Raw genomic sequence first — 25,762 nt, 5'->3', positions numbered from 1 at the left:
GAAAAACACTAAGAGGAGAAACTAAGTTTTTGCTGGTTGAGATAAGTTCTTGCTTGTAGTCCAGCTTTGTTGGGGCAAGGCTGGAAGATCCTTAGTCTAGGACTTGGGGGCCTAGGCAACATAGCAAGACCAGGCCTCAAAAGGCAAAGCTCCCTGATAATGTCATTCTTGTGAATACAAGTACACTATAAAACATTCTTTGGCACCAGTGAGATGATCCGGTAGATAAAGGCACTTGCTGAGCAATCTTGGAGACCAGAGTTCAATCCTTGGAACCCATGTAGAGGTAGAAAGAGAAAACTGACTCAACAGCTCTCAACAGTTTTCTTCTGATCTACACATACACGCTGTGGTACACACACACACAAAGACACACGCACGCACACACGAGCGCGCACAAAAAACATGCAGAGACTCTTTTTTTCCCCAATCTCTTTCTTTTAAAAATTAAAAAAAAAAGTTCTCCAGTCCTCTGAAAAGCCCAACTGAGAAAACAAAATTAAAGAATATGCTTCGGGGGGAAAAAAAACAACAGTATTGAAAAGTTTAGGTTTAATGACAGAAAGAAGAGAAGCTGTTTAAGCAGCCACAGACAATCCAATAATGATGAATGACCTAACACAAAAAAGGAAAAAAATTAGTTTTTCAGGTATCTTTGAAAAGGTCAATATTCTGTGTTGAGAAACTGCCAATCCATAAACTCAGAAAACCAAACCTAGACCTTACTGAGAATTCTCACCATGATCCAAGAAATGTAAAACCTTCAAATCTATTCACCATCAAGACTTTCCTACAAAGACAAACACCAGGAACTCAGTGAGATGAACACTGTGTGCAGTGACCATTGGGGTAGCATCACCTTCAATCCTGGCTGCCCAAATGACAATGTCAGCCTGTTCCCGTATCGTTTATCACTTGGCAAAGATTGCCACTGCATCTTAAAAGCATAGAAGGTACTGGGAATAAAAGTATCCTGCCCTTTCCTTGGACTTGCTGGTTGGCCACTGAGGCTTGCTTTTCTCTAACCAGTAACAACCAACTCCTAAGCCTGTTGTGACCTTGGATGGTGGAGAAAGACTCAGAGAAAGACCTTGCATTTTGCTCAGGCATCAATCAATCAAACTCAGGGCTGGCCTAAGTCATCTGTTAACATCTGTTGATACCAGCTCTATGCTAACTGCCTGGGGCAGAGGGATGACTAAAACACTCCACCCCAGAAGATCATGAACCTTACGGAGGAATTTAAATAAAAAGAAAATCACACGTAACTGCCCAGGTAAGACTGTACTAGGTGATGCTGGAACACTAGGAGGAGAGCGGAGCTTAGGGAAGAGTGAGGAAGGAATGCGGGGGTGGCTTCTAGGAGCAGAACACAAGACTCAGCCATGAGTAAACCAGAGGAAGCTGGCAGGTGGGGGTGGGGGCACTGAGGTAAACAACATTGCAGACTAAGGGAAAGCATCTAACTCTGGATGCATAAAACAGATTAACTAACTTGTTACCCCAGGTTTGATTCCTAAGCCCTCTGGCTTCTCACAGTGTTTCTAATACAATCTCGCATTCATCTTTCTTTTCACTCCTGCCCATCTCACTCGGCCCCTCCCCAATTATGTTTGCACTGTGCTGGTTTTTCTGCCAGTATCGCTGGTGAGTCAGCATCTGTCTCTGTCTGCTTGCCTGTCTCTCGCGCTGGGAGCTGAATCTGGGTCTCATGCACTCTAAGCGCATGTTATATTCCCAACCAGATTTTCTTTGTTATACAAATTAGTTTACTTTTAAAAATATTTTATTTTATGTGCATTGGTGTTTTGCCTGCATGTATGTCTGTGTGAGATCCCCTGGAACTGGTGTTACATACAGTTGTGAACTGCCATGTGGGTTCTGGGAATTGAACGTGGGTCCTCTGAGAGCAAGTAGTGCTCTTAACCACTGAGCCATCTCTCCAGCCACAGCTATTTTACTTTTTAAACTGGAGATTTCTCCCTTAAAATGTCTTTTATGTCCCCCAAGTTTTTTCCCAGGGAAACAATGTTCACCCGTCAGGATAAGGGAACTAACAGTATTTTGTTGTTGGTCACTCTCTACCATCTAAATATAGCACCGTCTTCTGAAGCCCACACCATCCACACACACTACAACTATGCCATATGTCTCCCATGCAGAACAGAGCAATGGTAAGGATGACTCAGGGTCTCTTTGATACTAAGATGCCTACAGTTTTCTATTGATATCTGCGGCATTTAATGTCCAATTTTCAGAATTATGCTAGACAATACAGCATTTAAAAAGCGATTAAGCAGCTGGGTGTGGTGAAGCACCCCTGTAATCCCAGCACTGAGGGAGGCAGAGGCAGGCAGATTCTGTGAGTCTGAGGCCAACCTGGTCTACAAAGCATGTACAGGATAGCCAAGGCTACACATAGAAAACCTGTATCGAAAAAAAGGGGGGGGGGGGCGGATTAAGCAGTGTCTTAAAAATTATATTTCATTAGGTGTACAGATTTTAGTATGCTTATCCTATTTTATAGCTCTAGTATCCACTTATAAGTGAGTATATACCATGTGTGTCTTTCTGCTTCTGGGACACCTCACTCAGGATGATCTTTTCTAGATCCCACCATTTACCTGAAAATTTCATGATTTCCTGTGTTTAATTGCTGAGTAGTATTCCATTGTGTAAATGTATCACAGTTTCTGTATCCATTCCTCAACTGAGGGACATCTGGGTTGTTTCCAGTTTCTGGCTATTATGAATAAAGCTGCTACAAACAAGGTTGAACAAATGTCCGTTCTGTGTACTTGAGCATACTTTGTATATATGCCTCAGAGTGGTATAGCTGGATCTTGAGGAATCACTATTCCTAATTGTCTGAGAAAGCGCCAGATTGATTTCCAAAGTGGTTGCACAAGTTTACATTCTCACCAGCAATGGAGGAGGGTTCCCCTTTCTCCACATCCTCTCCAGCATGTGTTGTCACTTGAGTTTTTGATCTTAGTCATTCTGATGGGTGTAAGGTGAAATCTCAGGGTCGTTTTGATTTGCATCTCCCTGATGGCTAAGGACATTGAGCATTTCTTTAAGTGTTTCTCTGCCATTTTATATTCCTCTACAGAGAATTCTCTGTTTAGCTCTATACCCCATTTTTTAAATTTGATTGCTTGATTTGTTGCTTTTTAACTTCATTAGTACAAGAAGAGGTTCCGGGGTAAGATGATCAATCCTCACTTAGAAAGGCAAATGGGATAGACATTGGAAGTAGGGGAAAACTAGAAAACAGGACAGGAGCCTACCATAGAGGGCCTCTGAAAGACTCTACCTAGCAATTTATCAAAGCAGATGCTGAGACTCATAACCAAACCTTGGGCAGAGTGCAGGGAATCATATGAAAGAAGGGGTAGTTAGTAAGACCTGAAGAGAATGGGGTGCCACAAGGACCAAATATATCTGGGTACAGGGGTGTTTTCTGAAACTGACTTTCCAACCAAGGACTATGCACGGATATAACCTAGAACCCCTGCTCAGACATAGCTCACGGTAGCTCAGCATCCAGGGGAACAGGGACTGTCTCTGACATGAACTCAGTGGCGGGCTCTTCGACCTCCCCCCCCCCCCCGACCTCCCTGAGGGAGGAGTAGCCTTACCAGGCCACAGAGGAGGACACTGCAGCCAGTCCTGATGAGACCTGATAGACTAGGTTCAGATGGAAGGGGAGGAGGCTCTCCCCTACCAGTGGATTTAGAGAGGGGCAGGGAGGAGATAAGGGAGGAAGGGTGGGATTGGGAGGGAATGAGGAAGGGGGCTACACTGGGATACAAAGTAAATAACCTGTGATTAATATAAAAAAATTTAAAAAAAGGTGCCCTAGAAAAAAAATATTTCTTATACAAATTTGTATCTCTGGCTTCTCTTGAAAAATTAGAAGATCCAGCAATGCTGAGTCCTCATTCTTACCCAGCAAAAATGACCTAGAATAGACCAGTGACTTGGTCAGGATATGTATCCAGCTGCAAAGTTCCTAGCACATCCCAATGGGAGGCAAAGTGATAACTACTTTCTGTTGCTACATCTGAGTCTGCTACTGTTGTTGTTGTTATTATTATTAATTTCCTGTAGTAAAACAACACTTTTATAGCTGTATTCTTATGACTTTTCCATATATGTATACATACATGTAACCGCCACAATCAAGAAAAGAAACAGGTCCATCATCCCAAATAACTCATGCTATCCTTTTGTAGTTATGCCCCCTTACTGTGAACCTCTACCATGCACTCATGGTGGCTTTCATGAGTATTTCTCCTACAAATACTACTCTCTAGTGTATAAGCTTTGGAGATTCTCATAAAAAAGATTTTATGCCTTTCCGATCCGCCATCTGCGGTGGAGCCCCCGCCAAGATGCAGATTTTTGTGAAGACCCTTAAGGGGAAGACCATCACGCTCGAGGTTGAACCCTCGGACACTATAGAAAATGTAAAGGCCAAGATCCAGGATAAGATCCAGAAGGAATGCCTCCTGATCAGCAGAGACTGATCTCTGCTGGAAAGCAGCTGGAAGATGGCCGTACTTTGTCTGACTACAACATTCAGAAGGAGTCCTCCCTTCATCTTGTGTTGAGACTCCGTGGTGGTGCTAAGAAAAGGAAGAAGTCTTACACCATTCCCAAGAAGAATAAGCATAAGAGGAAGAAGGTTAAGTTGGCTGTTCTGAAATACTATAAGGTGAATGAAAATGGTAAAATCAGTTGGGTTCATTGAGAGTGTCCTTCTGATGAATGTGGTGCTGGAGTTTTCACGGCTAGCCACTTTGACAGACATTACTGTGGCAAGTGTTGTCTGACTTACTGCTTCAACAAACCAGAAGATAAGTAGTTGTGTATGAGTTAATAAAAAGGAACTGAAAAAAAAGATTTTATGCTTTGTATTGGCTAGAACACCACAGATAATGTCTTATTGCACTGGTGACTGTAAATACTAAAGCAGCTCTGCACTCCCGGGGTAAGCTCTTGGGGATAGGGCTGCTCTTCCTGTACAGTGCTGGCCCCAGTTTACTGCTATTTTCTTGGGGATTTTGAGGTTGAGATTCTTGAGAACACTGTTCTGTAGTTTTCTTCTCTTTTCCTTTTCTGATTTTAGCATCAGAGTGTTACATGCCTCGGGAACAGTGCTTTTCCTCTTTGACTTTTCTGGAAGAGTTAAGATTGATGGTATTTTTTTCTTCCCTTCCCTGACTGGAAGAATTTGCTAAGAAGGTGATCTGGGCCTAGAGATTTCTTTTTTGGCAGGTCTGAAACTACAAATTCAATTTTTACAAGTATTCCCAGATCTACTCAGGCTATCTCTTCTTCAGAAAGTTCTTGTAGGTCACAGTTTGGGAAGAGCTGGGTCACTTCATTAAGTTGTCAAACTTCACCGTGTAGGGTTGCTTGTGGCATTCCTTTAATGTCTGTGAGTTCTATAATCTGCTGTCTTTCTTACAGCAAAGTGATGGTTTTCATAATAACATTAAAAATCTGTGTGCCTTGTGTGTTTGTGTGTGTGAGTGCAGGCATGGGTATGCCACGGTGCTGTGCTGAAGTCAGAGGACAGTCTTGGGTGTCTTCCACCTTGTTTGAGACAGAGTCTCTTGCTCCCCAGTGCAAAGACAGGCTAGCTGGCCCATGAGTTTTTAGGAATTCTCCTGTTTTTGCCTCCAGTCCTGCAGAACACTGTACAGACGCGCACTACCAAGTCCAGCTTTACATGGGTTCTTTGGATGTGAACTCAGTCCTCACACTTGCACAGCATGCGCTTTACCTAATAAGCCACCCCATGACCTTCATAATAGCATTTGAATTAAAAAATATAGTTTATGACTGTGTCCCCCCCATGGTCTCCTACTCACCTTCTTCCTTCCACTAGACCCCTTCTCCTTCTAAAACAGCCCTGATTCTATTTTTATACCATATATGAGTGTATATGTAAAGAAAATAGAGTAATTCTGTGTCCATGAAGTGAGAAAAAGGTTTAGGAAATTTAAAATAAATGGGAACAGGCATGTTTCATTGTGGAAGAGAATATATTTCTAATGGGTAATACAAGAACAAAATTGTGATTATAAAATATCCGTAATGGATAAGGATATAATAATATCCATTATGCCAATACCATCATGAAATAGACTTGTTGGTATGATGTTCTTGTGGAATGTATACAATTTATCCTTGTTCATTCAAAAGCTGATTTCTCTACCCCACTATCTGTTTTCATCCAGACATGTTTATTCTTTTTTTTTTTTAAAGCTTTATTCTTTATACTGTATTCTGCTTGCATGTGTGACTGCAGGCCAGAAGAGGGCACCAGATCTCATTATAGATGGTTGTAAGCCACCATGTGGTTGCAAGTCAGGACCTTTGGAAGAACAGCCAGTGATCTTAACTTCGGAGCCATCTCTGTAGCCCCCAGACATGTTTATTCTAAGCATCTCCTGTCTCAAGTTTGTGTAAACATGTCACCATTTGTTTTCTGTATTATCAATAAAACAACCAGCTGAGCAATGGAGAGAATAGAGTGGGACACCATGGTCCAGAGGGGAGGAGAAGGAAGCCAGCGGGGAGAAGTTGAAGAGGAGAGATCAGCTGGAGAGGACTTGGAACCACTAGGAGAGATGAACTGGACCTAATATATGACTAAAAGCAAGTATAATGTGGGAAATCTGAATGGGAGGAAACTATGCAGGCTTGGAGGTTTAGGATGGAGTAACTATTGCCTAGCATTGTGCTCTAGGTTAATTAAATAAATCCTAGTCTCTGTGTGGCAGTTTGGGTATACAGCTGGTTTAGGAATAACCGCTGTTTAAAACTTTAGTAACCAAACAACATAGACTACAGCCATTCTGAACAAAAGATGTATGATGAAAATGGAATTAGCAGAGAAATACTGAAATTTAAGATTTTAAAAAACTGAAAGTAAAGACAGTTCTATGACATGAAGTCACATAGATAAGCTAGAAAGAACCAAAGCCTATTAAGGATAGTACATTTTTTATTTTTTATTTATTTTTGTTGTTGTTGTTTGGCTTTTTAAGACAAGGTTTCTCTGTGTATCCCTGGCCATCCTAGAACTCACTTTGTAGACCAGTCTAGCTGCAAACTCATAGAAATCCACCTGCCTCTGCCTCCCGAGTGCTGGGTTGGTAAATTATTTTTTAAAGGACCCTCACCAAATGTAGCTGGATTTGAGTGTAGTGAATACTATTTGTAGATGTAGGTCTAATGAAATGCACATTGTACAGGATGGTACTGGTAGTGTTGCATATGCTCATGGTAAAAAATGCATCCCCATCAAATTCTCCTCAGAATCTTACTGGCTCAATTATTTTATTTCCCATCTTCTATTGATTTTTCTTTTTTAACACATGAGGTGCCCTATATATACTCTTACAAGAGGCTTGACCAACTTATTTTGTAGAGGGCCAGAATAAATATTTTAGGCTTTATTACATATTTTTCTCTTACATTTAAAAATATAAGAAGCCTTTCTAGCTCAAATGCTAGGTGGGAACTGCCAGGCATTACGTGAGCCCTTTCCTGTCATAGCTGAACTCCTTGACCCTGTTACTGCGCTTAGCGCCTCTTGACTGTGTGTGCTGTCCTGCTACTCTATGGCTAGCCCAACGCAGAGTGTTTCTGTAGTTTGATCTCGTTTAATGCCGGCAACAATGCTTTAGAGCTGTTGACAAATGGGATACTGAAGCTCAGCAATGATGTCTTAGTTAAGGTCTCTATTGCTGTCAGGGCAACTCTTATAAAGGAAACCATTTAGTTGGGGCTCACAGTGTCAGAGGTTCAGTCCATTGTCACCATGGTGGCACATGTTGGCGTGCAGGCAGGCACGGTGCTGGAGAAAGAGTTCAGAGTTCTACCTCTTGATCCACGGACAGCAGGAGGAGACTGCGCCACACTGGCCAGACCTGAGCTTCTAAGACCTCAACGCCCACCCCCAGTGACACCTGGCCTCCAAAGAGACCACACCAATTCCAACAAGGCTACACCTCCTAACAGTGCCACTTCCTATGGACCAAGCATTCATATACATGAGTCATCGGGACCATTCCTATTCAAACCACCAGAAATGACTATCTAGGAAATATGAACATTATTTCGGTAACCAAGTTCTCTTTGTCTACATCTGTTGCTTGCTATTGAGAATATGTGTACATGTATGTCCAGGCACAACTGCCTGTGACAGCAATGTGGAGAATGAGCTAGGGATGTCTTCCTCAATCACTCTTTTAAAAACTATTTTTCTTTGAGACAAAGCCAATTATTGAATCTGGTGCTCTCCAGTTCAGCTAGACTGGCTGAAACCTTTCTGTCTTTCCATCCCAGTACTGGGGTTACAGGTTTACACAGCCATGTCCGGCTTTTTACATGTGTTCTGGGGATCTACACTCAAGTCCTCATGTTTGCACAAGCATGTTACTGAGCTATGGCTCTCCTGCTGTATATCTGCTATTACACCATGTGCCTGTGAATGCAGGTATCTGTGGAGGTCTGAGGTGTTGGATCCCCTGGAACTAGAGTTATAGGCAGTTGGGAGCTGTTCAACATGGGTGCTGGGAACTGAACTCTGGGCCTTTGGAAAAGCATCGCGTACTTTTAATCAGTAAGGCATATTTCCAGCCTGGGAAAAAGGGGAATTTTAATTGCTGCTTCCACTCACTGTAATTGCTCCTTATTTCCAAATTTCTTATCTTTCAGAATCTGACTTCTGTCTCAATCTCTATTTAAAAAAAAAAAAAAAACCACTCAACAAGCCAATGACCGTTAAATTTAAAAATACAAATCTTATTACATAAATTACATTTAAATATGATAAAAAAATAGGACAGCTACTTTGGAAAACTCTGGTAGTTCCTCAGAAAGTTAAACAGAGTGCCATATCACCCACCAATTCTACTCCTACGTATGTGCCCAAGGGAACTGAAAGCACATGTTCACAAAAGAACTTAAACAGAGATGCTCACAAAAGCTAAAAAGTCCAAATACTGGTTAAAAGAAAAACACACGAACAAAACTAGGTCTATCTATACAACTGAATGTTTCACCCACAAGAAGTAATATATACTAAGCCTTAAAAATTTTATGCTAAGTGAAAGAAGCCAATTTCAAAAGAGTACACAATATTCTATATATTTGAAGCATCAGGAACAGGCTAATATAAGACAGAATGTAGATTGATACACTGGGGGCTGGGGTTGGGGATCACGAAAGAGTGCGTGATAATGGGTACAGTATTGGTTTTAGAATGAAAAAATGTCCTGGAATTAGAAAGTAGTAAAGCCTGAATAATCTGATGAACATGCAAAAAACAAACAAAACCCTGAAGTGTACACCTTAAAAGGATGAATTTCATATTTTTCAGATTATATCTTGATCATGAAAAAATAAAAGCACAAAAGGCCATAGAAAATCCTATATGCCTACTGCTATTATCATTTGGTTCCCCCCGCAGGTATCAATCTTATGCACACACGTAGTAGCATCTCATTTTTCTTTTGTCATCATCAGACTACAATTATAATTCTGTTGAAGAAACTGTTTTCATTTTTCTAATACTAAACGACATTGCCATAATTAATCGGAGGGATGCAGAACTTTCTCTTCTTTTTACAGTACTTCTGCAAGATGGCTAAATGAAGCTGACTGCTTTTATGGCTCTTGAAACATAAAGTTTACCATCATGCATTCCTGAGGCAAAATCCAACACTGAGAAACATACGGATATACAAGACTCACTTCACTGTACAGCCATCAGTGGAAGGTACTGCTCCTTCTCAATAGAAGTGTCACAAATTCGGTGAGATAGCCCAAGCTCTTCTGCTGCTCAGTAAGAAACAGTGACGTGGCACTTCTGTGGAATACTCTCATATCTGTCAATGTTAAGTTTCCCCTACTCTTTTTTGGTTTCTTTTCCTAACTATTTCATTTCCTGTATTGACTTTAGGACAAATTTGGCAAGGTCTAAAACCAACTGAATGTTTTAAATGTTCATTTGCATTTATTTCACGCTGACTTTCTTCCCATGCCCTAAGTTTTAGTTTCTTCAGTGTCTTCTGGAATACCTTTTTTCTCTGTGCACCCTCCTCTTTCGGCTTTGGAAGAATTTGTTCCTTTTCAGTGAGGATCATCTCACCATGGCAGGAGCTCATGAGTGGGTTAATGAGCATCTTAGGAGCTCTGTAAGTTCAATGGAGCATCTTAGGAGCTCTGTAAGTTCAATGGAGCATCTTAGGAGCTCTGTAAGTTCAATGGAGCATCTTAGGAGCTCTGTAAGTTCAATGGAGCATCTTAGGAGCTCTGTAAGTTCAATGGAGCATCTTAGGAGCTTCGTTCACTTGGATGTACAATGACTAGAGAACCCACATCTCAACTCAAGTTCATCATCACTGCCTCCACTCTTAAGCATGTGTAGCATTCTGGGCCACTGTTTGGCCTGGGCACACCTACAGATTCCACCATTGTACTGTTGGGAAGCATTACATGGGCCCCCCCCCCTTTTTAAAAAAAAAAAACAAAAACAAAACCAAAACCACATGGCTTCTTTAAAGTGACATGTTTCAGACTCTTGGTGGCTTTTGGACATGAAAACTTTTGAAGGCCTGGGCAGTTTCCCTGGCGTTCTTAGAGTGAACAGGAAGATCTGAATCTATTGATTTGTATGATTTTGTAGGGGTTTTCTGGGTCAACAGAGTAGCGAACCATCTTCACAGGTCACCTCAGGCCACTGAAGTGTGAGGGCTCCTGAGAGAATTCACTCTGAAGCTCTCCCAAGGAATCCCCTCAGAAAGGAATCCTTCTCTATTCTTCCCAGCATCCCGCATCCCTACAGCATAGTGTGTCTCATTCCGTGTTCTAGAAAAACACGTCAGAGAGCTGTTCCTTATCTCTGTAATAGTGGCACATTAAAGTGTATCAAAATACAAGCTGGATCAGTGAATGACAACATCAAAGATAGCACTCACATAGTCAAACAAGACACACCTTGGCACTGTATTAGGAACCGAGAGAAAACGAAGAAAGCATAGTCTCATCTTTTAGGGAGTCTAGCCTCTAAACGTGGATCCCACCAATAGACAGTTCTGGATACTGCACTAGAACAATGGCACCATTAATACTCTGATGAATTCAATACACTTCAGAGGAGAACAGATAGTGAGAAAGCCCCCTGGATGTTCGATGTAGAGAGGGGGAAACAAAGGTAGGTGAAGAATGAGTAAGGCACAAGGTAGCACTTGCAGGAGACATGGGGCTCATGGACCTACCCATTCTTGAAGACTCAGCTTCTGCCCCCAGACTGTGTTCTCTGCAGCTGTCACTGCTTGGTAAGACATGAAATATCCCCCATCAGCTCCTGAATTTGAATACTTGTTCCCCAGCTGGTGGAGCTGTTTTGGAATGTTGTGGAACCTTTAGGGGGTGGGACCTAGCTCAAAGAAGCAAAAAGTAAGAACATTTTTACCTGAAGTTCCCCAAGTTTCCTAGATGCTGGTGAAACAATGGTAAAAAATCCATTGATTTGATGGGTTGGAGACAGCTGAGCAAGTCCGTTGATCTGAACTCTGCCAACTGGAAGATGATCAAGCTTGGTGATTACTTCCAATACCAGCACAGCCATATCTAACGGAAAAAAAATTACAACATATTCAGATAGTTTCCACTATTTTGTGTTTTGGAAGTAAGCCAAAGGATATACAATGAAAAACTTTAAATTGGCCAAAACCAGGCAATTACCATACCATATAAGGAAGAAGGAATGAGCCCAACGCCAAAAGAGCAAGAGTTTTAGAAAAGAATGAGAAGTACTGTATATTAAAGGGGGCTATATTGATTATTTAGCAGGCTAATTACATTGTAAGAAAAACAACTTTCATGGGCTAGGAAAGATGGTTTTGTGAGTAAACTGCTTGTCCCGAAAGCTCAAGCATCTGAGTCCAGTCCCCAGAGCCCATGTAAAAAGTCAAGCACGGTGGTCTTCACTTGCAATCCCAGCACCAAGAAAGCGGAGACAGGTAGAGACTTGGAGTTTGCAGGCCAGTCAACTTGGCAAGTGCCACCACAGTGAAACACACACACACACACACACACACACACACGATCTTTTTTCTTTTTTTTTTTTTTACAACTGTCATTTATTATTATTTTTTATACAGCATTCTGCCTGTGCACCAGAAGAGAGCACCAGATCTCACTACAGATGGTTGTGAGCCACCATGTGGTTGCTGGGTATTGAACTCAGGACCTTTGGAAGAACAAGCAGTGTTCTTAACCTCCGAGTCATCTCTCCAGCTCCAAAAGATATCTTTAAGATTAAGTACTAGTAAATGTATTCATCCAGGTGTGGCGGCACAAGCCTTTAATCCCAGCACTGGTCTATACAGTAAATTCCAGGCCAGTTAAAGCCACATAGTGACTCTGCCTCATTCAAAAAACAAATAAATAAAAACAAAAAGTACTAGTAAATGTATTTCCCAAGAACTAAAGCATTAGTTCTAAAACACTGAAATATAAAAACACAACAAATCTTAGTTACTTCATTCTCATTCCTGCTCTTGCATGATCTCAGGGGTTGTCTTGACCTCCCAGTAGCTAATGGCTTGTTCCTAAGTAATATTTGGAGTACTGAGGTACTAAAAACACTAGAAATCATGACAAACAGAAATAGAACCCCTAACTACATTCAACAACTTATTCCCTTTATGATCTTAATTCATAGAAAAAGAATAAAAGTACAAAAATGGAATCTAAAAATCATGTCAAAACAGTACACATTTTGAATATTTTCTTACCAATTTGAGAAATGGTTTATTATTACTATTTGTCCAAAATTCAAATGAAAAGTATATAGGACTTATAATGAGAAGATCCATGTGGGCTCTTCTTGGCTCTAATATTCATAAGCTGCTTTGGTGGAACTCACAACCGTCTATAAAATAGGCATCTTAACATCTGTGTGGGGGAACTAAGCGAGGACACTGCATACAGATTACTCAGGACAGTGTCTTCCCACATAGCAGCCACTGAATGACTATTATATGACTTTAAACAAATTACTTAACATACCACAGTCCTTTTCTGGTGGTTATATCAAAAAATTATATAAACTGATGAAAAAGCACTCTGTAGGCTGCAAATGATATACACACGTAGATTAAGAGAAATGGACCGACATTTATTGGTTTCTTACTAATAACTAGATTCTTTCATGCCTCATTATTCTCTTTATAATTTATTTTTTAAATTACATTTATTTATTTTCGTGTTGTATGTTTGAGTATATCACAGCACACAGGTAAAGGCCAGAGGACATCTTGCGAGACTTAGTTCTCTCCTCCTACCACGTGAAGCCTGGGGATCAAGCTCAGGCATCAGGCTTGGTGGCAGGTGCCTTTACCACCAAGCCACTTCATTGGCACTTTTTTTTTTTTTTTTTCCAGAGCAGAGGATCAAACCCAGGACCTTGTGCCAAGTATTCTATCACTGAGCTAAATCCCCAATGCCTGGCACTTTCTTCACAGTTCTCTGACACAGGGGTTTCTAATTCTAGGTTGGGGGTTAAAAAAGATCAGAGAGGTCACATAATGTTCAGTAACTTTTAAAGTCATCAAAATGGGCTAAAACTCAGTTGTATTCAGTTCTAAAATTGACTGTATATGTTACTTTACTATACATTGCTAAAGAAGAAAATGCTTCATTTTTAATAGATTTATGAACTCTATCTTTCATTTTTGCTGTGGTATCATCCAGTATTGTTTGCATGCCCACTGTCACTCATTCCAACTGAATCCTCTCTGATAAAGTCTTGAAGATGAAATGGTCACAGCCCACTGAAATATGTCTCTGAATGTTTATGGCCACTATTCCTGGTAAAAGAGTAAAGGGTAAAAGAAGAAAAGACATAAAATAAACAACGAGGCATTATTAAGCCTTCTGTTCTTAGAAAATTATGTGTATGCAAGTTTGCCAGCATGTATGTCTGGGCACCACTTTTGTGTCTGGTGCTCCCTCAAGGCCACAAGCAGGCCTTGGGTCCCTGGGTTGGAGGTATGGCCTGTTGACAGCCACCATACGGGTTCTGGGAACCAAGGCTGACAGTACTTTTAACTTCTGAGTTGTCTTTCCACCTGTAAGCTCTCTTCCTAAAGTCAAGGCTAGTGGTAGGATGACCGTGGGTTAATCACTTAATTCTTTAAACGTCAAGCCCGCCACTTGGAAAATGAGTCTAATACCCACAGCAAATGGCTAGGGCCTCGCAACATGAAGTCCAGGACTTCCCAGTAGCACCATCTTAATCATTCAACTGTATTTTCACTTTCCTTTGACAAAAAGGCTTTCAAAGCACTACAATGTTTAGCAACTTTTCAGAGACAGGATTAAAGGAGTGAACCATCACCTCACCTACGTCAAGGATCATTTTCCCAAGATGACAGACTTGAAAGTATTTCGCAAACTATGAAACACGCCATCACTCCCTGTGTTTTTTGTTTTATTTGAACTCAATTGTTTGACTGTTCTTTCTACCCTGGATACTTTGTTTCATGATAATCTATGAATTACCCCTTAATTTACCTTTTGCGTTTTAAGTGTGATATGCAAGAAAAGGGTACAGAAAAGAACAACAGTAAGGCAAACGCCCACAAAGGATAAGAAATAGTCATACTTGCTCCAAGTTTTCACTTTTAGTATATATTTGTATGATGGAATTATAGACTTCTTGGCTCTTCATTTTCTTTTCTTTTCTTTTTTTTTTCATTTCTTGGAGGGTACACTGCCATAGTGCTCAAGTGGCTGTCAGAGGTACTCCTCCTCTACTAGGTGGGACCTTCAGCTCCAACTCTAGTGGCAAGTGCCTTTGCCCACTGGCCCATATTGGCCCTCTATTTTCTAGAAACATATCATGGTTATCTTGACAGCTAGGTCATCTCTTATATCTCCCTATCTGTATCCTATTCAAATACTATCTTTCCTATAATTTCCTTCCTAACTAGAAATTAAATTTGGGCATTGGCATAGCATATTGTGTTAGGCTCCTTCAAATTATTGATGGGAAAATTAAAATTTAGAAAGATGAAATGGCTTGTTTAAGGTAAAGTAGCAAGGGTAAAAGCAGAAGTAGGAATATGGTTTCCTAATAGTTCGCAAGATTCCTCTTTATTGACAACCTAGTATAGTCATAATTCTCTAGGTATGGAATAAGATATTTACTCACATACTATCTGGCATTATTCATTAACACTTAGTGTCAGTTCTTTTTTCAACTAATCTTTACATGACTTCTTGGGAAGGACAATAATGTAAGACTTTATCCCTCAGTGCTTCAAATAATATCTGTGTAGACCGTACACCTAAAATGGTGCAGGTCAAGTCCCATAATTCCTAATAAGGACAGTACTATTCTCCCCATAATAGGAAACAGAGACTCTATGATCTTAAAAACCATTCTAGCCTGGTAGTGGTGGCGTGTGCCTTAAATCCCAGCAACTGAGAGGCAGAGGCAGGTAAATCTCTGAGTTACAGGTCTGCCTGGCCTACAGAGTGAGTTCCAGGACAGTCAAGGGTCACATAGAGAAACCCTGTCTCGAAAAACCAAACCAAACTGAAAAAATGAAGCAAAACAAACAAACAAGAGATAAACCTCCTAACATCATACAGATCACAGAGCAATCAGGTCTGAATCTAGAGTCCAAATTTAACTGTTTAGACTTCAAATCTGTGTTCTTTTGACGCAACCAGGTTGCTTCTTCATGAAAATACCCAGATCAAAAGGTAGCTATTAGATTTCACTTTATAGATGAGGAAATAGGTCAAAAAATGTAAAGTTACTTTCCCCAAACCCTACAGTTCCTAGCACCAGCTTAAATGTTCAGATTATCATCTGAACAGTTATCTCACTGGATGTACAAATAAACGTATGACTTCCGATTCCTGTGTTAAAAGACACCTTTTTTCTTACTCAAGAAAACAAAACAAAACACACCTGTTAGGTATGAGGTAAACTGCTTCGGACCACAGCGGATAGCGTAACGAGTAGTTGTCCTCACAGCTTTTGGCTCAGTCTGCAGTGCATCCCTGGGACAAAAGAGGGTTCCAGCTGATGTTTCTCCCCACCATCTCACTCGGACAAGTACACAAGTGGGAGGCTTTGCGACCTTCCATACAACTTTATTAACAGTAAGTCTGAGAAAGCAGCGTAACTGCCCTTCAACCAGAGGTGGCAGGCTTGTAGATGGTGAAATGTCACTCAAACCTACAGAGGAATACAACAAAACTGAGTTAAAATCTAGACTAATTATGGAAAACAGAAATCACTTTTTTTTTAATGACAACTTTACTAAGTAGTCCTGGCTTGTTTGGAACTCACTTATGTAGAAGAGGCTGGCCTCAAACTCAGAGATCCACCTGCCTCTGCCTCCTGAGAGCTAGGATAAAGGTGTATACTACCCCACCCTAATATGTTCTTTGAATGAAAAATAAACAAAACTACTTAGTGTCTACAGAGAAGGCTTTAACTAACTGTTCTAATACCTAGAAGTAACTAGAAAAACAGGCCATAGAATAACCTACCTGGTCAGTTAAGTGAGCTGGATAACTAAGAATATTTAGGTTGCATTCAGGTCATTCTAAGTAAAGAACTGTTTGTGTAAGGTATGATAATCCAAACTTTAATTTAAAGATACTATTTGAAAAACACAAACGTAATTATTCAAGTGGGCAGATTTGTGAACTCAGTAGTTGGAAGTTTTATTAAATACTGTTACAAATCCACAGTTAAGATACAGTAATTTTATCTAACACTTAAAACTGCCATTAAACATAAAACAGTAGTTCCCTTTACACACAATTTAGTGTGTATCAACACAACTTCATGTTTCAGCAAAGACCATCTTAAGTTGTCTTTGCTGCCAAGATTATGCAGTGAAGGGCAGAGACTAACATCTTTAGATTGGCTGCTATCATTCAGTTCTGGGTTCATAATATTTATTACCTTTGAATCTAACTAGACTTAAGAAAGATAATGAATCAAAATGTAAGTGAAACAATCAATTACAACCTTGGTTTTCAATCAGTACTCTTTCTAAAAGATTTAGAAGAGACTTAAAAAATATTTGAGGGGTTTAAGCAGGATGATCTTAAGTTCAAGGCCAGCCTGGGGTCCATGGGGGAGATCTTGTCTCAACAAACAAATGAAACCATTTATGTATCTTTCTATTTCTCTGACTTTTTTCCCTTGGGAAATGATCATGTTTCATAAGAAGAAAATATACTGAAATCTATCCTATCAGGAATCAACATAAATAGTTATGTCAACTAAAACAAACAATTTGTGCCCTGTAGAGTGGAGAAAAGATCCACCATAAAGCTCAGGGATATAACTCGTTGAAACATGAAAGCATATGCATATCCATGCATATAGTAAGTGCACCTGGATATGCACATGCAATAAGCAAGGACATCCACTGCACTCACACTCTGACTCTCTTCTTCTCAACCAGTGCCTGAATGGTAACACGGGGAACCCTAGCACGGAACATCTTTCTTCCCGGAGCCTCCATCTTTCTTAGCAGAAAAGGCATCGTCTTAAAATCGCCTTATCCATCTTTGGATAGCTTGGATTAGATTCTTTCCCACACTGGTGTCAGTTCTGCCCCTAGCCCAACGGTCTAACGTACCACCGCTGTTCTCAACAGCACTATCATCACTAAAGAGAGAACTCTAACTTAAAAAGCCAGAGTCACCCAATGTGACAAGGTGAGGATAGCCCCATATTTAGTTTTCAGTTTTTATGCTCTGCTGTCACTGAAGCTAACAATCCCTACTCTTCTAGTCAGCTTGGGTTACTGATTTCAACAAGTCCACTACCACACACCCTTTCATCATCTCAGGCGCTTAGTTCTCCCCTCTGTACCTATTAATGCTCACTCTGCCTCATTTATCGACCCACAGGAGCTATTTATTTTCCATTCTTAAAAAAAAAAAAAATCCTCTTTGAACTTATGGTTCCCTGGTTATTCTCTCTTCCGTCCTGTTTTGTCTTGTTTTGTTTAACCGGAACGGGTGGAGGTCTCCTTAGAATTCCTTCACCCTTTATGTTTCCCTCAACCTCAGACACATAAAGTTACCTCTCTTCTTGCGCCCACGGCCGCCCACAGACACTTGGCCTTTCCGTTGTTTCATGCCGAACCCGGGCCCTTCGTCACCAACTCGGTGCAGGTGCCAGCTCCTAAGCTGTACGATCCCGCCATCCCTTCCCAAGGCGCCCGCGTTCCCCGGCAACGGGCGCCGCTGGGAAGCCTGGGACGCAGGAAGAAGCAACTAACTCTTCCTCTAACAGTTCCGGGAAAGCGGTACCAATAGAAGGCTCCAATATGCTTTCCTGCGATTGGACTACAACACCCAGGATGCTTTGCTTTATTACCTTTGAGGGGTTGGACCAGGGCATCTGCAGGTGCGCAAGCGCAAAGCAATACACCATTTGAGGACTCCATTGTCCAGCATGCATTGCCTTCAGGAGGACTCCTTTTTCTGGCGAGGGTTGTCGAGTTCTCTGACAGGAGTGTGAAGGATCCGCAGACTCCGTTACCCAGTTTCCTTTGTGCGAAGGCTGTTGCGCACTTCCGGTGGAAGCGCTAAGGCGAGGGGGCGGGGCTTACTGAGCCAGTGGGCGGTAGGCGGCGCTGCTGGAGGCTGGGTGCTGTCCAAAGGCGACTGGGCGTCGTTAGAGGAGTGAGCTGTGACCGGTTGTACCGCACGTATCGTGGGACTGAGCTTCGGCCACAGTTGTCGGCGTGCGGCCTCCCCTTGATGTCGGCCCTCGAAAAGAGCATGCACCTCGGCCGCCTACCCCCTCGCCCTCCTCTACCCGGCAGCGGAGGCAGTCAGAGTGGAGCAAAGATGCGGATGGGGTACGTGACTTGTGCCTCCCTCCCAGGAGGCCAGGCCCAGGCTGGTGGAGAATGGTGTCTTGGCCGTTCAGAGTGCCTCGGGAAGGGACGCTGTGAATGGGAGGAAATGCTGGTGTTGGCCTGGAGACGTCTAGATAGGGTAGAAGGTAGATTCGGGGACTAGGTGAGGCGCTAAGGGAATAGAAATTGGAGGACGGATAACGTTGGAGAGAGGGGGGGATAAGGACAAGGTTGAGAAAGATGAAAGGATGATTTAAGGGACGACGAGAAGCAACTCTAGAAGTGATGAAATTGGGAGAATGAAACTGTGAAATGAGGAATCTGCCATAGTTAAGGCGACTAGGGAATGATTGAGAGAAAAGTTGAGGGGAATTGGTGGGTCACGTAACTTGGCCAGGAGTAAGAAGGCTTTCACCTGAGGGGTACAGAAAACATCTGAGGCGCAGAGACTAGAGAAATTTCCAGAACTGTAGAAGTCGGGTTCAGAGAATGAGGGGTGAGCTACAAAGATTGGGGAGTGGGCCTAAGGAAAGACTTAGAACGTAGCTAGGAGGCTAGGGAGATTGGTGAGGTGTGATGAGAAAGACACACCGAGTTTGGAACAGTAACCACTTATCTCCAGAGACCGAGAAATAACTGGTAATGGGGATTTGTTAAATGGAAGCACCAGAGAGGTAAAATCTGGGAAGCTTAAAGAAAAAGATTTGTGCATTTTCCCCCCAAGCAAATGGGACCAGATTTAGAACTCGTGAAGCGCAGGGAGTAGCCCCTTCACAATGGGGGAGACCAGTTTGCCAGAAAAGCAGGAGGGATGGCGGGTGTGTCTTGATTTTTTTTTTAATATTTATTCATTTTTGTGGTGTTAAGAATGGAAACCAGCACCAGACAAATGCCACATCACAGAGCTACACTCCCAATTTAACAAATAGTTAATGAAAGAAACTTTGGAAATTAGGTCCTTGACAGGCTTGTGCAAGTTACAGTATACTTGCCGGCTGGAGAAAGCATCATAGTCGAACATACTAGAAAGAGTTGCTGGAAAGCAGAGTGAATTGGATAGTCATTGGGCTATTTAGAGGATTACTGATTGTAAAAAGAAAAGAGGTATATTTTGTATTTGGGATTGGAGAGATAAACTGGTAGATTTTCTTGAGGAAAGGACTACCAAAGAGATACATTCAGTTCCAAAGAAGTAGTATGTTCACAGACTGATCAAAAGGTAACAAAGATAGATTTAATACTGTGAAGGCTGAGTATAGGAATGGAGAGAAAGAGAATCCTGCAAATTAAAATGGGCGGTGGGCTTGGAGGGGTAGTGGAAATGGTTGGAAAAATCAGAATCCAGGAGATCTATGATCTGTAGTAAAAGAAAAAAAATTGAAGATAGATTGATGGATGCATAATAGTAGGGGAAATGAAAGGCTTGTTATAAGATAAAATTTGGTTGTGAAAAGACATGAAGATTGACTTTTAAAATATAGAGAATTTGGAAGCTGACCTATACCATTATTTTGGAAAATTAGCCTGAAATATAAAATGAGTGTAATAATTTTGATCTGCATTTAAATTTTTTAAAATTTATTACAATTTATTCACTTTGTATCCAGGCTGTAGCCCCTCCCTCGCGCCCCCTGCCCCCATCCCACTGGCCCTCTTCTCCTCCCATGTCCCATCCCAGTCCATTGATAGGGGAGGTTCTCCTCCTTTGCATCTTGATATGTTTTCAGTCATTTCGTTTTTTTAGACATGGTCTCCCTATATAGCGTGATCTTGAACTCATGATTATCTGCCACACCTAGCTTAGGAGTGGCGTTTTTTTTTTTTTTTTCTAACTACAATTTGATCTGTACACTGGTACTCATCTGTACAAATACATTTAAGTGCTAGTTTTTAAAAACAATTCTACATGCTTCTGGTAAGTTTAAATAGACCTCAACTCCTCGCTTTATCAAATAAGTTTTCTGAAAATGAATTGGGGGACAATGCCAAGAGAAAATCTGTTCATTAAAAGATTTTATAGTTGCTGGTACTTTATCCTTTTTAAATAGATGCTTTGGTTTTATTGATTTAGCGCATTGCTTATTCTGGAAAAGATAATGCTTTAGAAAGATGCTGTTTCTTTCCTTTTTTGTATGATACAGCATCTTGTAACCCGGGTTGGCCTGGAATTGGTTCTCCCGCCTCAGCTATCTGTGTACTAAGAGTACAGGTTTATGCCACCAAACCCAGCAGAAAAATGCTCTGTCAGTGTTATGAAGAGGAGAAGATTTTGATGAATTGTATATGATCCTCAAGTGTCTTATTTTCCTTTCTGCTTTTTCTGCTTTCTTATTTCTACATAAGCTTTCTAAGGAGTCTCATGCTAATAGTAAATGAGATTGTTCCTTTTAGAATCATAAAGCTGAAAGAGAACTTGGAGACTGTCCTATTTTAGCACTGTGTCTTTTGGTTGAAGAACCTGAGAGACCTAGAAATTTGTATTTTGCTCTGTAAGGCAGACTCAAAGGCAGAGGAAATATTTTTGTAAATGTGAAAACCAAGACTTAAATATTCCTGCTACTGAGTAAGGCACACTTAAAAGTTAATTGGTAGAGCTCTAACTTTAGAGAGTACAATTGGGTGTCTAGACAGAGACCTATTGATTTGATTCATGGTTACGACCCTACTTATACTTAATTTGTATATTCTGTCTCTAGATTATCTTTTCTTAGTATGGTTTGATGAATCTCATTTCTGTCCATTTCTAAGCATCTTTTTTTTTTTCTCTCTCTCTCTCTCTCTCGCTCTCTACTTGCTGCTTACTTATCACTTTCTCTCTGCCTTGGTTTGATAGACACAGGGTCTTACTGTGTAGCTCAAGCTGGCCTGGAACCCACTGTGTAGACCAGGCTGATCTTGAACTTACAGGATCCTTCTGCATTTGCCTCCTGAGTACTGGAATTGTGTGCACTGACCATCACCCAAAACTAATTTTTGTTTGTTTTGTTTTTGTTTTTTGGGGGTTATTTTTGCAACAGGGTCTCAGGCTGTCTCAAATTCTAGGTAATCTTTTTTCAGCCTCTTAGTGCTGGGATTAGAAGTGTTTGCCAGGCTACCCTGATTTCTTGCCTCATTTTCACCAAACTTTATGTACATTTGTTTATTCCAAGTTTATGAATTTTTTTGAGTACATTGGGTTTTTCAAATTGTATTTAGAAATTCCAATATATCTATAGATAATATAGTAATACTTATTTTTTAAATGTTTTGCATTGCCACTGCAGTTCAGTTATGCTATTTGGTTTAACCTACCTACACTTCTACGAAATAGATCCCTCTATTTATGGGTAAAGAGTTTTGTATTAGATCAAAAGTCACCCAACTGGTATGTGTTAGAACTAGAATTCACTCCAGCTTTAGCCTTTGGGAGCTATTTCCTTTTCAAGTACACCAGTGCTGTTTTTGGATAAGGCCTGAAATCCTGGTGGCATAATTCCTTAATAGATACTTCAGATAAGGTATTGGCTACTATCTCCAGCACATGCTACCAATATATTTTGAACATTGACTAAGAGAATATGGAGAAATTTTCAGCCATTTTAAATCCCATCAGAATCTGATTTCGCTTCCTATCAAGTCTTTTTCTCTTCTGCCATTACCAAACCATGTAGCTCTGGTCAGTTTTTCCTGCTCTGGCTGGAAAACCATCATAGTATCGTAGAAGGGATGTTTTGGCACCAGATACACTTGAGTATAAATCCAGTTTTCAGGGTTAACAGAAGGAGCATTTCTGAGCCATCTTTAACATAGCAATACTATTATTGCAGAATTTAAAGTCATGCTGGGTACATAACAGAACCTACTTGTTTTCTTCCCTAATGCAAGATTTGAGTTAGACAATTTTTAATGGTTTGATTCAAATTGTATACAGTTTTCCAGTTTGCAACATCTACTTTTGGAGGGTGTCCTTATCACTAGTAAGGGGCACTCCAACCCTTCTAGAACTCCCAGCCAGCCATCTGGTTGCTTTTTTCTGTTCTCTTTAAAGTACTGCTAATGAGGGAGTCTTAAAAGCAGCAGTGCCTTGATTTAAGTGGCTGGCTCCAATTAAACTTCAGTATTAGCCTCTCCTGCAAAATTCCTTATCTAGAGAGTTTGTGACAAGTGCCTGGGAAAGCGCCTGTCAAGTTCATAAGCCTCATCAGTAACTCTAAGCAGATCTTCAAGTCTATTAGGCCTATGTATGTTTAAGACATTTGCTTAAAATTTGCAACTTATATTTCTTTTTCTTTTTTTCTTTCAGAATTAAAGTTTTTTCCCTCTTCTCCTTGCCTTGGTTGATTGTATGGTTTTGTTTATTTGGTTATCTAGTAGGAACCACACCATTGTCGCTGCCTTGGCTCCTTGTACATAAAACACCTATTTCACATAACAATTGTTGGTCTATCTCTTCCTAGGAGCTTCTTTAGGATAGAATTTTTTCTGGAGTTTTAAAAAATTAATTTTGTATTAATGTGTTGCATTTATGTGTGTGCACACATGTGGGAGGTCAGAGAGCAACTCACAGGAATCCCGACTTTCCCTTCCTACCTCGTGGGTCCTGAGGTTTAACTCAGGTCATTAGGTGAGCAGAAGGCACTTTATCACCAGCCCTCTCTGACCCTTTGCTAAGTGCTGACCATTGATGGAAACCTATTTCTACCTCTATTCTAAAAATCCCATTTCTCCACTGGTGCCTTGAAGATGGCATAACCAGAGCTGTATTTCCTTTCTTATAAAAATGTGTTAAACTTTATAGAGTAGTAGAATTTGTACTTTATTGCACCAGAGTGTAGGCACAATAGGAGTGTTTATAAGACCTAAAGCTAGATCATGCTTGTTACTGGTTTCTTTATTGTAAGGATCCATTCCTGATTATCTTTTCCTCTTTAATTCTCTTAACCTGAAAGCAAATCCATTCATACAGGAAAGTAATATTTATTAGGAGTAATTTCCACACTAGCTTTATTTTTGTAGGATTATTTTTTTTTCTGCTCTTGCCATGTTCATCTCTTTGACTGAAAACTGTTTTGTAAGGAGGCGTCACCTACACACTGCTGACTGCCAAGTTTAGGGACTAGATCAAATAGTACACTTTTAAATGGAAGCATCAAAAACTCTTCATAGTTATGTTTCAGGCAGTGGCATTAAATTTTTATTTTTTTAGTTGATAGTGAGTACTGAACTCAGTTTGTATGCATGCCAATTTTGTTCCTTTCCACTGAGCTACACTGAGGCTTTTTGTATGTGCTAACTACTACATTTATTTTGCCTGCCTCCTTTTTTCTTCACTTGATGAAGTCCGACTCTCACGAAGCTCTTTGAGGCTACTCCAACCCATGTTTTTTCTCTCCCTCTCCCCTGAGCATCCATAACATGTTTTGTCATTTTCATTCACTTGTTAATTTTTGTCTAGTTGATTTTCCTTTCTCATTGTTACTACGTCAAACTTGTATGTGATAAACTAATGCAAATTGATTGCTTCCCCTTATAAAATATTCAAACTCTTGGAGTGCAAAGGGTTTTGTTTATTTGCTCCTTTGTAGTAGTTTTTAAAAATTATAAATTTGATTTGGTGAATGCATAACCTTCTTTTCAGATGAGTCCCAAGGCTTTGCCTGACCTGAGCAACCTTCTGCTCCGTTCCTCCTTTCTTCTGTCTTTGTGGTACCTCTCATTTGTACAGCACTTTTATATCAGCAGTTTTTCTGTGAAGGGGCTCATAGAATGTCTGTTGCAGCACTTGAGGTCTGCTGTTGTAGGGCGAAGGAAGCCAGGCAGTGAATGGACTTGTGCTCCAATAATACTTTATTTGTAAACACTGAGGTTTGAATGTCACCTACATTTTTGTTCTCATTACTTTTAAACAACTGTTTGAATTGGAATCCAAAGCAGCTTCCTACTTTAAACATAATTTCCATGTCATTATGGAGTGTCTGTCTCTCCCTATGCTTTCAGATACCACTCCCAACTCACGGGCCATACAGAAACAGAAGGATTGCCTTGGACTTGTCCACAGAGACATGGTTTTCAATTCTATTTCGATACTGTTGTTTCAGTACTACTGTTTTGTAGAAGAAAAAAAGATTGGTTTTAAAAAGAAAAGTAGGATTCTCTTCTTGGCTTCACTAATTAGCAATAACTACAGTAATTTTGACTTTTCTTAAAATGTATAAGACTAGTCCTACTCAGTTTTGAGGAGAAAATAGGATCCTCTATATACAGACTCATTGTTTTGGGTGTAACACAATTCAATTTAATAAAAATTTGTTTATTATATACTAATGCTTTCCCTCCTGAGCCTCCCCGTGCTGGAATCACAGGTATGCATCATCACATCTGCTTCAGTGATCACAGGTTAAAATCTCATTCCTATTAAGTTTCTGGCCCCTCCTTTCCACTTAAAGTTAGACTGGACAGTGCTTACCTGTTGGGGAAATGCTGCATTTTCATCATTTCTGAGCGTTACTCAGCAAATTTGAGTTCCAGTTACTTAACCACTGTGAAGCAAGTAAATAAAATACTAAGGGAGTTTGTACTTAAATAAATAAATCAATCACAATTTTGTTGTTAGAAGAATAAAGAAAATATGTGTAAACAAAGCATCATCAGACATCAAATGAACCTTTTTTAAAAAAGGCCTTTCAATTAAATTGTGACATAATACTTCATCCGATAGAGTTCATCTTTTTAATATAAAAAATTCCCATTATTTTATAAGAGCTCTATTGGAGTGATCACATTTCACTCTGAGTGCATGCAGAAAGGGAAAGGGGAACAAAATAAAACACAGTGCTCCTGAC

General features: G+C 40.5%; 2 protein-coding genes and 1 pseudogene across 2 annotated transcripts in view; 2 read left to right on the top strand and 1 right to left on the bottom strand.

Annotated features, from left to right (window-relative positions):
* C2cd3 (C2 domain containing 3 centriole elongation regulator) overlaps window positions 1–18,403 on the bottom strand; it is a 96,258-nt gene extending 77,855 nt beyond the window's left edge. The window contains exons 1-3 of the mRNA XM_060367661.1: window positions 18,159–18,403; window positions 16,016–16,285; window positions 11,501–11,658 (exon numbers count right to left, since the gene is read on the bottom strand). Coding sequence (XP_060223644.1) covers window positions 11,501–11,658; window positions 16,016–16,285; window positions 18,159–18,213 — 483 coding nt within the window. The 5' untranslated portion in view covers window positions 18,214–18,403. The remainder of the gene's footprint in view (window positions 1–11,500; window positions 11,659–16,015; window positions 16,286–18,158) is intronic.
* LOC110566781 (ubiquitin-ribosomal protein eS31 fusion protein-like) lies at window positions 4,365–4,884 on the top strand (annotated as a pseudogene).
* A 267-nt stretch (window positions 18,404–18,670) lies between the features above and the next one.
* Window positions 18,671–25,762, top strand: part of Ppme1 (protein phosphatase methylesterase 1) — a 49,741-nt gene continuing 42,649 nt past the window's right edge. The window contains exon 1 of the mRNA XM_060367656.1: window positions 18,671–18,941. Within this exon, the coding sequence (XP_060223639.1) occupies window positions 18,841–18,941 (101 nt within the window). The 5' untranslated portion in view covers window positions 18,671–18,840. The remainder of the gene's footprint in view (window positions 18,942–25,762) is intronic.

This window comes from Meriones unguiculatus, chromosome 14 (assembly GCF_030254825.1).
Source record: "Meriones unguiculatus strain TT.TT164.6M chromosome 14, Bangor_MerUng_6.1, whole genome shotgun sequence".
NCBI lineage: Eukaryota > Metazoa > Chordata > Mammalia > Rodentia > Muridae > Meriones > Meriones unguiculatus.
The sequence above is the reverse complement of the archived record's forward strand: the minus strand, read 5'-3'. Positions and strand labels throughout refer to the sequence as shown.